This window comes from Mus musculus, chromosome 7 (assembly GCF_000001635.26).
Source record: "Mus musculus strain C57BL/6J chromosome 7, GRCm38.p6 C57BL/6J".
Taxonomy (NCBI): Eukaryota; Metazoa; Chordata; class Mammalia; order Rodentia; family Muridae; genus Mus; species Mus musculus.
Window position 1 is genome coordinate 92,062,776 of NC_000073.6, and position 16,048 is coordinate 92,078,823.

Below are 16,048 nucleotides of genomic sequence, written 5' to 3' on the forward strand. Positions count from 1 at the left end.
TAAGAAAGAACAGAGATGTAAAACTGTAATTGAAAACATAAATTCCCTTTGACAAAAAAAAAATAAGACTCAAGGATTGCACAGTCAATTAAGCAGCAACTAGATACATGGAATTATATAATATACACTACTTAATAACTAAAAGGAAATTAAAGTTTCTTGGTCATGCCAGACATGCTTCTATTACAAAGTAACATGTTCCTACGACATTGGATAGGTCAGTCATAGTGAATTTCTAAAGTCTCAGAAACTTCTACTGTGGAGATGTAAAGAGGAAAGTTTGTAATGTCAGAATGCCTTACAGTGGAACTAAAAAGGGAGACACCCATCATCTCTATTCTCTCTGAAATGATTCCCCAATAGTGGCATAGTCACATAGATACTTGAAATGCAATATTGTAATAGAATTGGGACTGAGAAGTTGAAAGGCCCCTGTTTTCATTAAGAAAGTATTTGAAATGCTATAATTAGAAGGAGTCAGTTGGATTCTGTTTGCCTTCCTCCCCACTAGCTTCCTACCCCATTTGGTTATTTTATTTATTTACATTTCAAATGTTAGCCCCCTTCCCAGTTTCCCCTCCACAAGGCCCCTATCCCCTCCTCCCTCCCTTTCCTCTTTGAGGGTGCTGCCCACCCACTTCTGCCTCAGTACCCTAGCATTCCCGGATCCTGAGTCATCAAGTCTCAGTAGGACCAAGGGGCTCCCCTTGGCTACATATCCAGCTGGAGCCATGGGTATCCCCTGTGTATACTTTGGTTAGTGGTTTAGTCCCTGGGAGCTTTGGGGAGGTCTGGTTGGTTGATGTTGTTCCTCCTATGAGGTTGCAAACCCCTTCAGCTTCTACAGTCCTTGCACTAACTTCTCCACTGGGGTCCCTCACTCAGTCTAATGTTTGGCTGTGTACTTCCGCATATGCTTTAGTCTAGCTCTGGCAGAGCCTCTCAGAGGTTAGCTATATCAGGCTCCTGTCAGCATGCACTTCTATTGCATCAGCAATCGTATCTGGGTTTGATGTCTGCAGATGGGATGAATCCTTAGGTGAGGCAGTCTCTGGATGGCCTTTCCTTCTGTTTCTGCTCCACTCTTTGACCCTGCATTTCCTTTTGACAGGAGGAATTAATATTTTTGAGGTGGCTAGGTGGCCCCATCCCTAAACTGAGGGCCATGCTTATCCACTGGATATGGTCTCTATGGGTTCTATATCCCCTTTGTTGGGTGTTTTGGCTACAGTCCTACCCATTGGGTCCTGGGAACCTCTTGGGTCCCTGGCATTTGGGACTTTCTAGTGGCCATTCCCAGTTCCCCCTCCCCTACTGCTACAGCCCTACTTTAAAATTCCTGACTCTCTGTACTTCTCCCCATCTCTTCCCATATCTGAACTGGCTCCCCTCTTCTCTCTCTCTGAGATCCCTCTCTCCCTCTACTTCCCAGAGATTATTCTCTTGCACCTACTGAGTAGTTCTATAGCATCCACACTTTGGTGTGATCTTCTTTCTTCTTGGGTTTCATGTGGTCTGTGAGTTGAATCATGGGTATTCTGAGTTTCGTTTTGGCTAATATCCACTTACCAGTGAGTGCATACCCTTGTGTTCTTTTGTGACTGTGTTACCTCACTCAGGATGATATTTTCAAGTTTCATCCATTTGCCTGCAAATTTCATGGAATCATTGGTTTTTAATAGCTGCGTGTACTCCAGTGTGTAAATGTACCACATTATCTATGTCCATTCCTCTGTTTTGAGATATCTGGGTTGTTTCCAATTTCTGGCTTTCACAAATAAGGCTGCTAAGAACATAGTAGAGCATGTGTCCTTGTTATATGTTGGGCCATCTTTTGAGGCATGTGTCCCTGTTATATGTTGGGGCATCTTTTGGGTATATGTCCAAGAGTGGTATAGCTGGGTCCTCAGGTAGTACTATGCCCAATTTTCTGAAGAACCACAAAACTGGTTTCCAGAGTGGTTGTACCAGCTTGCAATCCCACCAGCAATGAAGGAGTGTTCCTCTTTCTCCACATCCTCACCAACATCTGGTGTCCATGAGTTTTTGATCTTAGCCATTTTGACTAGTGAGAGGTCGAATCTCAGTGTTGTTTTGATCTCATTTCCCTGATGACTAAGGATGTTGAACATTTCTTTAAGTGCCATGTGAGATTCCTCAGTTGAGAATTCTCTGTTTATCTCTGTACCTCATTTTAATAGGGTTATATGATTCTCTGGAGTATAACTTCTTGAGTTCTTTGTATATTTTGGATATTAACCTTCTATCAAATATAGGGTTGGTAAAGACACACACACACACACACACACATATATATATATGTGTGTATATATATATATATGTAGAGAGAGAGAGATGTGTACATATATGGATATATATATGTAGAAAAATAAAAGGGTAACATGTTTTCTTATTTTGAAGCTGAAATGTTTAGAAGATATGATTATTGAAATGTTAGCATATGTGGGATCAAGATTTAGCTTTTCCTCTATCTTTTTATTAAACTTAGACCAAAGAAAATTGAAATGAGATATATATTATAGATCATCACATTTGATATATGGATAAACAAAAGCCCGATATATTTCAAAACCAAGATGATTAAAACTAATCTATAGTTGATTTATGTTTGTGTGGGAAAAAATGGTTGGACATATCCCTTTGATTCCATTTACCAAAGATATTATATGTAATTTCAGATTCATAACTAATCCCAACATTTTCCCTAGGGAAAAGAGCAAAGAACTGATCTCAGGAAGTCTGTGGGCTGGATTTGAGCACTTAAGACTCAGACTATGGGTTGCAGAGTTTCAGCCACACCCCCAACTTTGCAGCAAGTGTCTGTAGAAAGCCTTCCAGTGTTTAACTTAGATTCTTGCAAGCTAACTTGGAGAGTTACAAAAGAAGCACAACAGAACGTAAGCACTTAGGGCTTGAGGCAGAAGTTACTCCATTCAGTCTCTGCGGGGTATAAAGATGCTAGCCCAGGAAAATGTGAATTCCCAGCTCAGCATCTGTGATCCTCCGGGTTTCCCTCAGTCTTCTTCCCAGTATTCACTGATGATATTGACAAGTATTCAGTTCTTCAAACGTCCAGCATATTTGTTCCCATTTGACCTTGAGCTCAGTCTACTCTGTACCCTTTGCTTCCAGGTCTATTATCTAATATCTACACAAGCCTCCAGACCCAGTTCATATTTGTCCACATCTTAATCTTTCCCTTATCATGGAGTTTTCTCATTATCCATAGCATTCATTTGTTACTTACATATGGCCTTGCATTGCTCATTTATATACTCTATGTGTATCCATTTGCTTTCCAGTGATCATGCCATAGAACACAATGCAGTGGGTTGACGTTTATTGAGCACTTAATTTTTGGTCTTAGTGCCTAATATTTTATGTAAATTCATATTTGTAGCACTGTGAAATAAATACTATTATCCATTACTTACAAAAACAGTAAAGATGATTTTTAAAGTTTCCTAGATTGGACTGGTAGGATGGCTCAGTGAAGAAAGTACTGGTGCAGGAATGAGGTCCTGATTTCAAATCCCCAGAGCCCATATAGAGCCATCTGTAATCCCAGCATGTCTTCGCAGAGATGGGAGTTAAAAGGCTGGCTACCATGGTATGTGTGAAAGAAAATTAAAATAAAAACAAGAGACCTTGTTTGCTATCTCGAACACTGTAGAAGGCAACGGCCAGTGTCTGAAGCTGTTCTTTGATGTCCATATATGGGCAATGGCATATATATATATACCCTCATACACACACACACACACACACACACACACACACACACACACACACAAAGACAGGGAGAGGAAAAGACAGAGACAGAGATAGACAGAGATTTACTTTTCTAGATTATTCATCTATTAATAAGAGTATGGTTCAAACACAGCTCTGTCTACTCTTCTGCACTCTGCCATAGTATCACATCACACCAGATTATCCTCACCTAGTGGTTTTGTGAGGCCTTTTTAAATCTCACATAGCACCTACCAACCACATTATATATAAATCAGACTGAAGAGCTGTGTCATGACTATGTTGCTGAAGTTAGCCTATTGTCTATTCCTTACCTGAAGTCCAGCATAGATCCCCAACCCATAATGCCAAAATCCATAATGTATTGTTTTAGCACGTCCTTGCAACAACATTTCAACAGAATTCCCCTCTCCACTTGACTGGCTGTTTGACTGACCACACTAATTAGTTATTTGAATGTGTGGTATGAATTGTACTGCAGTCTTCTGAGGACCCAGCTCATAAAGCTATGTGACATGAGTAATAATTAGTTTCTCAACAGCTTTGAAGCTTGCAGCAGCTGACCTCCACGTGCCCACCCTCTCTGCTCTCCCTCGCAGTTATGCTAAGGCACATTTTCCCATTGTGAAAAAAAAAAAAAACACTTCTTTAATCTACCCACTGTCCTTTCTTCCTAACACTGCTCACGTGTGCAGAGTTGTGCATGTAAGGAAATACAGGAACGAGGGCTCAGAGAGACTGTCTCTGCAGACATGACCTAAGAGGACAGCGGTTGTACTGGACCATGATGATAATGATCTGGCTCTTAGGTCTTCACATTCTGAAACTTGTTTTTGTCAGTGTATCCAGGGGTGAGCAAGTTCACACTCTATACTCCTATCTGCATTTTACAATACTAATAGAACTTCTGAAGATACCAGAGTGTGCTCATGAGCCCACTGTTCCATTAGAAAAAAATCACTATGTGAAAGCATGTTTTAATGAGCAGACAGCTTAGTAAGCCTAGACTCTGAGAGAGGGACATCAGCTGAGAGTCTTCATGGATGCTGCAGTTGAGCTAGGATCGCCAGGTGAGCCTGCTTCATGTGCTACCCTGACGAACCACATGACACATGGAGCCAGAGCTAAAGCACACACTGCCTCCCTGTGCTGGAGATCTATTACCGACCTGTTTCACCTATGAGCCAGGCAAGCTCTCATCCCAATTTGCTCATTATCTTACCTAAACTTTGTGGCTTCCTTACAAGCTACATATTATTCCTGGCATTACCCAGCTCAGAACCTGAGCTGCAGGGGACAATGACCTGTTTCTTTCTGTCCTCTCCTTTTGGAACCACTGCACTGTATCACGTCCCCTCAACAATTCTCTTAGATTTTCCTTCTGTGTGAAACACAGCTGTTGTATGATTCTTATGTGCTCTGTCTGTACTATGTCCCAGAAGTACAAACAAAAATATAACAACAACAACAGCAGCAAATCTGAAGGTGTTTATACTTTTGGGTCACACTAGTTCATCATGTAGACGGGTAAATAAAGTCAAGTCCAAACAATAAAGGAAATTAGAATATTGTCAATAAAGTGACAGTGTGGCTTCTTTTTGTTTTGCTTTTGTTGTTGTTTTTTGTTTGTTTGTTTGTTTTGATACACACATACACATATGCTGATGATTTGTTAGCAAGTACAGCTGCAGACCAGAAAAGGGTGGTGCTGAGAATTGAAATCAGAACCTCTGAAAGAGCAACCAGTGTTCTTTTTTTTAATTAGATATTTTCTTCATTTACATTTCAAATGCTATCCCAAAAGTCCCCTATACCCTCCCCCCACCCTGCTCCCCTACCCACTGACTCCCACTTCTTGGCCCTGGCTTTCCCCTGTACTGACACATATAAAGTTTGCTAGACCAAGGGGCCTCTCTTCCCAATGATGGCCAACTAGGCCATCTTCTGCTACATATGCAGCTAGAGACACGAGTTCTGGGGGGTACTGGTTAGTTCATATTGTTGTTCCACCTATAGGGTTGCAGACCCTTCAGCTCTTGGGTACTTTCTCTAGCTCCTACATTGGGTGCCCTATGTTCCATCCTATAGATGACTGTGAGCATCCACTTCTGTATTTGCCAGGCACTGGCAAAGCCTCACAGGAGACAGCTATATCAGGGTCCTTTCAGCAAAATCTTGCTGGCATATGCAGTGGTGTCTGCGTTTGATGGTTGATTATGGAATGAACCCCCGGGTGGGGCAGTCTCTGGATGGTCCATCCTTTTGTCTTAGCTCCAAACTTTGTCTCTGCAACTACTTCCATGGATATTTTATTCCCTATTCTGGGGAGGAATGAAGTACCCACTAGTTGGTCTTCCTTCTTGATTTTCTTGTGTTTTGGAAGTTGTATCTTGGGTAGCCTAGGTTTCTGGGCTAATATCCACTTACCGGTGAGTGCATATCGAGTGACTTCTTTTGTGATTGTTTTACCTCACTCAGGATGATATCCTCCAGATACATCCATTTGCCCAAAAATTTCATAATTTCATTGTTTTTGATAGCTGAGTAGTACTCCATTGTGTAAATGTTCCACATCTTCTGTATCCATTCCTCTGCTGAGAGACATCTGGGTTCTTTCCAACTTCTGGCTATTATAAATAGGGCTGCTATGAACATAGTGGAGCATGTGTCCTTATTACCAGTTGGAACATCTTCTGGGTATATGCCCAGGAGAGGTATTGCTGGATCTCTCAGTAGTACTATGTCCAGTTTTCTGAGGAATTGCCAAACTGATTTCCAGAGTGGTTTTACAAGCTTGCAATCCCACCATCAATGGAGGAGTATTTCTATTTCTCCACATCCTCACCAGCATCTGATGTCACCTGGATTTTTGATCCTAGTCATTCTGACTGGTGTGAGGTGGAATCTCAGGGTTGTTTTGATTTGCATTTCCCTGATGATTAAGGATGTTGAACATTTTTTCAAGAGCTTCTTAGCCCTTCCGTATTCCTCAGTTGAGAATTCTTTGTTTAGCTCTGTACCCCATTTTTAATGGGTTTATTTGATTTTCTGGAGTCCACCTTCTTGAGCTCTTTATATATATTGGATATTATTCCCCATCAGATTTAGGATAGGTAAAAATTCTTTCACAATCTGTTGGTGGACTTTTTGTCTTACTGACAGTGTCTTTTGCCTTACAGAAGCCTTGCAATTTTATGAGGTCCCATTTGTCGATTCTTTTTTTTTTTTCTCTTTTTTTTTAATTAGGTATTTCCCTCATTTACATTTCCAATGCTACCCCAAAAGTCCCCCATACCAACCCCCCCCCAATCCCCTACCCACCCACTCCCCCGTTTTGGCCCTGGCGTTCCCCTGTACTGGGGCATATAAAGGTTGCAAGTCCAAAGGGCCTCTCTTTCCAGTGATGGCTGACTAGGCCATCTTTTTATACATATGCAGCTAGAGACAACAGCTCCAGGGTACTGGTTAGTTCATAATGTTGTTCCACCTATAGGGTTGCAGTTCCCTTTAGCTCCTTGGTTACTTTCTCTAGCTCCTCCATTTGGGGCCGTGTGACCCATCCAATAGCTGACTGTGAGCATCCACTTCTGTGTTTGCTAAGCCCCGGCATAGTCTCACAAGAGACAGCTATATCAGGGTCCTTTCAGCAAAATCTTGCTAGTGTATGCAATGGTGTCAGCTTTTGGAAGCTGATTATGGGATGGATCCCTGGATATGGCAATCACTAGATGGTCCATCCTTTCGTCACAGCTCCAAATTTTGTCTCTGTAACTCCTTCCATGGGTGTTTTGTTCCCATTTCTAAGAAGGGGCAAAGTGTCCACACTTAGGTCTTCGTTCTTCTTGAGTTTCATGTGTTTAGCAAATTGTATCTTATATCTTGGGTATCCTAAGTTTCTGGGCAAATATCCACTTATCAGTGAGTACATATTGTGCGAGTTCCTTTGTGATTGGGTTACCTCACTCAGGATGATGCCCTCCAGGACCATCCATTTGCCTAGGAATTTCATAAATTCATTCTTTTTAATAGCTGAGTAGTACTCCATTGTGTAAATGTACCACATTTTCTGTATCCATTCCTCTGTTGAGGGGCATCTGGGTTCTTTCCAGCTTCTGGCTATTATAAATAAGGTTGCTATGAACATAGTGGAGCATGTGTTCTTCTTACCGGTTGGGACATCTTCTGGATATATGCCCAAGAGAGGAATTGCGGGATCCTCCAGTAGTACTATGTCCAATTTTCTGAGGAACTGCCAGACTGATTTCCAGAGTGGTTGTACCAGCTTGCAATCCCACCAACAATGGAGGAGTGTTCCTCTTTCTCCACATCCTCGCCAGCATCTGCTGTCACCTGAATTTTTGATCTTAGCCATTCTGACTGGTGTGAGGTAGAATCTCAGGGTTGTTTTGATTTGCATTTCCCTGATGATTAAGGATGTTGAACATTTTTTCAGGTGCTTCTCTGCCATTCAATGTTCCTCAGGTGAGAATTCTTTGTTCAGCTCTGAGCCCCATTTTTTAATGGGGTTATTTGATTTTCTGGAGTCCACCTTCTTGAGTTCTTTATATATATTGGATATTAGTCCCCTATCTGATTTGGGATAGGTAAAGATCCTTTCCCAATCTGTTGGTGGTCTTTTTGTCTTATTGACGGTGTCTTTTGCCTTGCAGAAGCTTTGCAATTTTATGAGGTCCCATTTATAGATTCTCGATCTTACAGCACAAGCCATTGCTGTTCTATTGAGGAATTTTTCCCCTGTACCCATATCTTTGATGCTTTTCCCTATTTTCTCCTCTATAAGTTTCAGTGTCCCTGGTTTTATGTGGAGTTCCTTAATCCACTTAGATTTGACCTTAGTACAAGGAGATAGAAATGGATCAATTCACATTCTTCTACATGATAACTGCCAGTTGTGCCAGCACCATTTGTTGAAAGTGCTGTCTTTTTTCCACTGGATGGTTTTAGCTCCCTTGTCAAAGATCAAGTGACCATAGGTGTGTGGGTTCATCTCTGGGTCTTCAATTCTGTTCCATTGGTCTACTTGTCTGTCACTATACCAGTACCATGCAGTTTTTATCACAATTGCTCTGTAGTACAGCTTTAGGTCAGGCAAGGTGATTCCACCAGAGGTTCTTTTATCCTTGAGAAGATTTTTTGCTATCCTAGGTTTTTTGTTCCATTTGTTGATTCTTGATCTTATAGCACAGGCCATTGCTGTTCTGTTTAGGAATTTTTTCCCTGTGCCTGTATCTTCGAGGCTTTTCCCCACTTTCTCCTCTATAAATTTCAGTGTCTCTGGTTTTATGTGGAGTTCTTTGATCCACTTAGACTTGCGCTTTGTACAAGGAGATAAGAATGGATCAATTCGGGGCTACCTTGCCAGCAGAGTCTTGCCCAACACCCGCAAGGGCCCACACGGGACCCCCCACGGGATCCTAAGACCTCTGGTGAGTGGAACACAGCGCCTGCCCCAATCCAATCGCGCGGAACCTGAGACTGCTGTACATAGGGAAGCAGGCTACCCGGGCCTGATCTGGGGCACAAGTCCCTTCCGCTCGACTCGAGCCCCTGGCTACCTTGCCAGCAGAGTCTTGCCCAACACCCGCAAGGGCCCACACGGGACTCCCCACGGGATCCTAAGACCTCTGGTGAGTGGAACATAGCGCCTGCCCCAATCCAATCGCGCGGAACCTGAGACTGCTGTACATAGGGAAGCAGGCTACCCGGGCTTGATCTGGGGCACAAACCCCTTCCGCTCCACTCGAGCCCCGGGCTACCTTGCCAGCGGAGTCGCCTGACACCCGCAAGGGCCCACACAGGATTCCACAGGAGATCCTAAGACCTCTAGTGAGTGGAACACAACTTCTGCCAGGAGTCTGGTTCGAACATCAGATATCTGGGTACCTGCCCTGCAAGAAGAGAGCTTGCCTGCAGAGAATACTCTGCCCACTGAAACTAAGGAGAGTGCTACCCTCCAGGTCTGCTTATAGAGGCTAACAGAGTCACCTGAAGAACAAGCTCTTAACAGTGACAACTAAAACAGCTAGCTTCAGAGATTACCAGATGGCGAAAGGCAAACGTAAGAATCCTACTAACAGAAATCAAGACCACTCACCATCATCAGAACGCAGCACTCCCACCCCACCTAGTCCTGGGCACCCCAACACAACCGAAAATCTAGACCCAGATTTAAAAACATTTCTCATGATGATGATAGAGGACATCAAGAAGGACTTTCATAAGTCACTTAAAGAATTACAGGAGAGCACTGCTAAAGAGTTACAGGCCCTTAAAGAAAAGCAGGAAAACACAGCCAAACAGGTAGAAATCATTAAAGAAAAACAGGAAAACACATCCAAACAGGTGATGGAAATGAACAAAACCATACTAGAACTAAAAGGGGAAGTAGACACAATAAAGAAAACCCAAAGCGAGGCAATGCTGGAGATAGAAACCCTAGGAAAGAGATCTGGAACCATAGATGCGAGCATCAGCAACAGAATACAAGAAATGGAAGAGAGAATCTCAGGTGCAGAAGATTCCATAGAGAACATCGACACAACAGTCAAAGAAAATACAAAATGCAAAAGGATCCTAACTCAAAACATCCAGGTAATCCAGGACACAATGAGAAGACCAAACCTACGGATAATAGGAATTGATGAGAATGAAGATTTTCAACTTAAAGGGCCAGCTAATATCTTCAACAAAATAATAGAAGAAAACTTCCCAAACATAAAAAAAGAGATGCCCATGATCATACAAGAAGCCTACAGAACTCCAAATAGACTGGACCAGAAAAGAAATTCCTCCCGACACATAATAATCAGAAAAACAAATGCACTAAATAAAGATAGAATATTAAAAGCAGTAAGGGAGAAAGGTCAAGTAACATATAAAGGAAGGCCTATCAGAATTACACCAGACTTTTCACCAGAGACTATGAAAGCCAGAAGAGCCTGGACAGATGTTATACAGACACTAAGAGAACACAAATGCCAGCCCAGGCTACTATACCCGGCCAAACTCTCAATTACCATAGATGGAGAAACCAAAGTATTCCACGACAAAACCAAGTTCACACAATATCTTTCCACGAATCCAGCCCTTCAAAGGATAATAACAGAAAAGAAGCAATACAAGGACGGAAATCACGCCCTAGAACAACCAAGAAAGTAATCATTCAACAAACCAAAAAGAAGACAGCCACAAGAACAGAATGCCAACTCTAACAACAAAAATAAAAGGAAGCAACAATTACTTTTCCTTAATATCTCTTAATATCAATGGACTCAATTCCCCAATAAAAAGACATAGACTAACAGACTGGCTACACAAACAGGACCCAACATTCTGCTGCTTACAGGAAACCCATCTCAGGGAAAAAGACAGACACTACCTCAGAGTGAAAGGCTGGAAAACAATTTTCCAAGCAAATGGACTGAAGAAACAAGCTGGAGTAGCCATTTTAATATCGGATAAAATCGACTTCCAACCCAAAGTTATCAAAAAAGACAAGGAGGGACACTTCATACTCATCAAAGGTAAAATCCTCCAAGAGGAACTCTCAATTCTGAATATCTACGCTCCAAATGCAAGGGCAGCCACATTCATTAGAGACACTTTAGTAAAGCTCAAAGCATACATTGCACCTCACACAATAATAGTGGGAGACTTCAACACACCACTTTCTTCAAAGGACAGATCGTGGAAACAGAAACTAAACAGGGACACAGTGAAACTAACAGAAGTTATGAAACAAATGGACCTGACAGATATCTACAGAACATTTTATCCTAAAACAAAAGGATATACCTTCTTCTCAGCACCTCACGGGACCTTCTCCAAAATTGACCATATAATTGGTCACAAAACAGGCCTCAATAGATACAAAAATATTGATATTGTCCCATGTATCCTATCAGACCACCATGGCCTAAGACTGATCTTCAATAACAACATAAATAATGGAAAGCCAACATTCACGTGGAAACTGAATAACACTCTTCTCAATAATTCCTTGGTCAAGGAAGGAATAAAGAAAGAAATTAAAGACTTTTTAGAGTTTAATGAAAATGAAGCCACAACGTACCCAAACCTATGGGACACAATGAAAGCATTTCTAAGAGGGAAACTCATAGCTCTGAGTGCCTCCAAGAAGAAACGGGAGACAGCACATACTAGCAGCTTGACAACACATCTAAAAGCCCTAGAAAAAAAGGAAGCAAATTCACCCAAGAGGAGTAGACGGCAGGAAATAATCAAACTCAGGGGTGAAATCAACCAAGTGGAAACAAGAAGAACTATTCAAAGAATTAACCAAATGAGGAGTTGGTTCTTTGAGAAAATCAACAAGATAGATAAACCCTTAGCTAGACTCACTAAAAGGCACAGGGACAAAATCCTAATTAACAAAATCAGAAATGAAAAGGGAGACATAACAACAGATCCTTCTACAAAAGGCTATACTCAACAAAACTGGAAAACCTGGACGAAATGGACAAATTTCTGGACAGATACCAGGTACCAAAGTTGAATCAGGATCAAGTTGACCATCTAAACAGTCCCATATCACCTAAAGAAATAGAAGCAGTTATTAATAGTCTCCCAACCAAAAAAAGCCCAGGACCAGATGGGTTTAGTGCAGAGTTCTATCAGACCTTCAAAGAAGATCTAATTCCAGTTCTGCACAAACTATTTCACAAAATAGAAGTAGAAGGTACTCTACCCAACTCATTTTATGAAGCCACTATTACTCTGATACCTAAACCACAGAAAGACCCAACAAAGATAGAGAACTTCAGACCAATTTCTCTTATGAATATCGATGCAAAAATCCTCAATAAAATTCTCGCTAACCGAATCCAAGAACACATTAAAGCAATCATTCATCCTGACCAAGTAGGTTTTATTCCAGGGATGCAGGGATGGTTTAATATACGAAAATCCATCAATGTAATCCATTATATAAACAAACTCAAAGACAAAAACCACATGATCATCTCCTTAGATGCAGAAAAAGCATTTGACAAGATCCAACACCCATTCATGATAAAAGTGTTGGAAAGATCAGGAATTCAAGGCCCATACCTAAACATGATAAAAGCAATCTACAGCAAACCAGTAGCCAACATCAAAGTAAATGGAGAGAAGCTGGAAGCAATCCCACTAAATTCAGGGACTAGACAAGGCTGCCCACTTTCTCCCTACCTTTTCAACATAGTACTTGAAGTATTAGCCAGAGCAATTTGACAACAAAAGGAGATCAAGGGGATACAAATTGGAAAAGAGGAAGTCAAAATATCACTTTTTGCAGATGATATGATAGTATATATAAGTGACCCTAAAAATTCTACCAGAGAACTCCTAAACCTGATAAACAGCTTCGGTGAAGTAGCTGGATATAAAATAAACTCAAACAAGTCAATGGCCTTTCTCTATACAAAGAATAAACAGGCTGAGAAAGAAATTAGGGAAACAACACCCTTCTCAATAGTCACAAATAATATAAAATATCTTGGCGTGACTCTAACTAAGGAAGTGAAAGATCTGTATGATAAAAACTTCAAATCTCTGAAGAAAGAAATTAAGGAAGATCTCAGAAGATGGAAAGATCTCCCATGCTCATGGATTGGCAGGATCAACATTGTAAAAATGGCTATCTTGCCAAAAGCAATCTACAGATTCAATGCAATCCCCATCAAAATTCCAACTCAATTCTTCAACGAATTGGAAGGAGCAATTTGCAAATTTGTCTGGAATAACAAAAAACCTAGGATAGCAAAAAGTCTTCTCAAGGATAAAAGAACTTCTGGCGGAATCACCATGCCAGACCTAAAGCTTTACTACAGAGCAATTGTGATAAAAACTGCATGGTACTGGTATAGAGACAGACAAGTAGACCAATGGAATAGAATTGAAGACCCAGAAATGAACCCACGCACCTATGGTCACTTGATCTTCGACAAGGGAGCTAAAACCATCCAGTGGAAGAAAGACAGCATTTTCAACAATTGGTGCTGGCACAACTGGTTGTTATCGTGTAGAAGAATGTGAATCGATCCATACTTATCTCCTTGTACTAAGGTCAAATCTAAGTGGATCAAGTAACTTCACATAAAACCAGAGACACTGAAACTTATAGAGGAGAAAGTGGGGAAAAGCCTTGAAGATATGGGCACAGGGGAAAAATTTCTGAACAGAACAGCAATGGCTTGTGCTGTAAGATCGAGAATTGACAAATGGGACCTAATGAAACTCCAAAGTTTCTGCAAGGCAAAAGACACCGTCAATAAGACAAAAAGACCACCAACAGATTGGGAAAGGATCTTTACCTATCCCAAATCAGATAGGGGACTAATATCCAACATATATAAAGAACTCAAGAAGGTGGACTTCAGAAAATCAAATAACCCCATTAAAAAATGGGACTCAGAACTGAACAAAGAATTCTCACCTGAGGAATACCGAATGGCAGAGAAACACCTGAAAAAATGTTCAACATCCTTAATCATCAGGGAAATGCAAATCAAAACAACCCTGAGATTCCACCTCACACCAGTCAGAATGGCTAAGATCAAAAATTCAGGTGACAGCAGATGCTGGCGTGGATGTGGAGAAAGAGGAACACTCCTCCATTGTTGGTGGGAGTGCAGGCTTGTACAACCACTCTGGAAATCAGTCTGGCGGTTCCTCAGAAAATTGGACATAGTACTACCGGAGGATCCAGCAATACCTCTCCTGGGCATATATCCAGAAGATGCCCCAACTGGTAAGAAGGACACATGCTCCACTATGTTCATAGCAGCCTTATTTATAATAGCCAGAAGCTGGAAAGAACCCAGATGCCCCTCAACAGAGGAATGGATACAGAAAATGTGGTACATCTACACAATGGAGTACTACTCAGCTATTAAAAAGAATGAATTTATGAAATTCCTAGCCAAATGGATGGGCCTGGAGGGCATCATCCTGAGTGAGGTAACACATTCACAAAGAAACTCACACAATATGTACTCACTGATAAGTGGATATTAGCCCCAAACCTAGGATACCCAAGATATAAGATATAATTTGCTAAACACATGAAACTCAAGAAGAATGAAGACTGAAGTGTGGACACTATGCCCCTCCTTAGATTTGGGAACAAAACACCCATGGAATGAGTTACAGAGACAAAGTTTGGAGCTGAGATGAAAGGATGGACCATGTAGAGACTGCCATATCCAGGGATCCACCCCATAATCAGCATCCAAACGCTGACACCATTGCATACACTAGCAAGATTTTATTGAAAGGACCCAGATGTAGCTGTCTCTTGTGAGACTATGCCGGGGCCTAGCAAACACAGAAGTGGATGCTCACAGTCAGCTAATGGATGGATCATAGGGCTCCCAATGGAGGAGCTAGAGAAAGTAGCCAAGGAGCTAAAGGGATCTGCAACCCTATAGGTGGAACAACATTATGAACTAACCAGTACCCCGGAGCTCTTGACTCTAGCTGCATATATATCAAAAGATGGCCTAGTCGGCCATCACTGGAAAGAGAGGCCCATTGGACTTGCAAACTTTATATGCCCCAGTACAGGGGAACACCAGGGCCAAAAAGGGGGAGTGGGTGGGCAGGGGAGTGGGGGTGGGTGGATATCCACTTTTGGTATAGCATTGGAAATGTAAATGAGCTAAATACCTAATAAAAAATGGAAAAAAAAAAGAATGGATCAATTCACATTCTTCTATAACTGCCCGTTGTGCCAGCACCATCTGTTGAAAATGCTGTCTTTTTTCCACTGGATGCTTTTAGCTCCCTTTTAAAATATCAGGTGACCATAGGTGTGTGGGTTCAGTTCCGGATCTTCAATTCTATTCCATTGATCTACCTGTCTGTCGCTGTACCAGTCCCAGTACGGCTTGAGTTCAGGCATGGTGATTCCCCCAGAGGTTCTTTTATTGTTGAGAATAGTTTTTGCTATCCTAGGTTTTTTGTTATTCCAGATGAATCTGCCGATTGCCCTTTCTAATTCGTTGAAGAATTGTGTTGGAATTTTGATGGGGATTGCATTGAATCTGTAGATTGCTTTTGGCAGGATAGCCATTTTTACTATATTAATCCTGCCAATCCATGAGCATGGCAACCAGTGTTCTTAATCACTGAACCATCTCTCCACGCCAACAGTGTACTTTCTTAATGGAAGTAATTAAACTGAGCATAGCATCATGTACCTGCAACCCTACCAGTCTCAAGTTATGGGTGGAGGATCCCTTGAGCTCAAGCA

At 41.6% G+C, this 16,048-nt stretch overlaps 1 protein-coding gene across 23 annotated transcripts in view; it reads left to right on the forward strand.

The window, feature by feature from the left end:
• The window catches only part of Dlg2 (discs large MAGUK scaffold protein 2), a 1,973,059-nt gene that overhangs the window by 1,586,588 nt on the left and 370,423 nt on the right, over window positions 1-16,048 (forward strand). The window contains exon 2 of one of the 23 annotated variants that reach the window (NM_001243046.1): window positions 3,482-3,631. The exons of the other annotated variants lie outside the window; for them this stretch is intronic. Coding sequence (NP_001229975.1) covers window positions 3,591-3,631 — 41 coding nt within the window. The 5' untranslated portion in view covers window positions 3,482-3,590. The remainder of the gene's footprint in view (window positions 1-3,481; window positions 3,632-16,048) is intronic. 23 annotated transcript variants of the gene reach the window in all.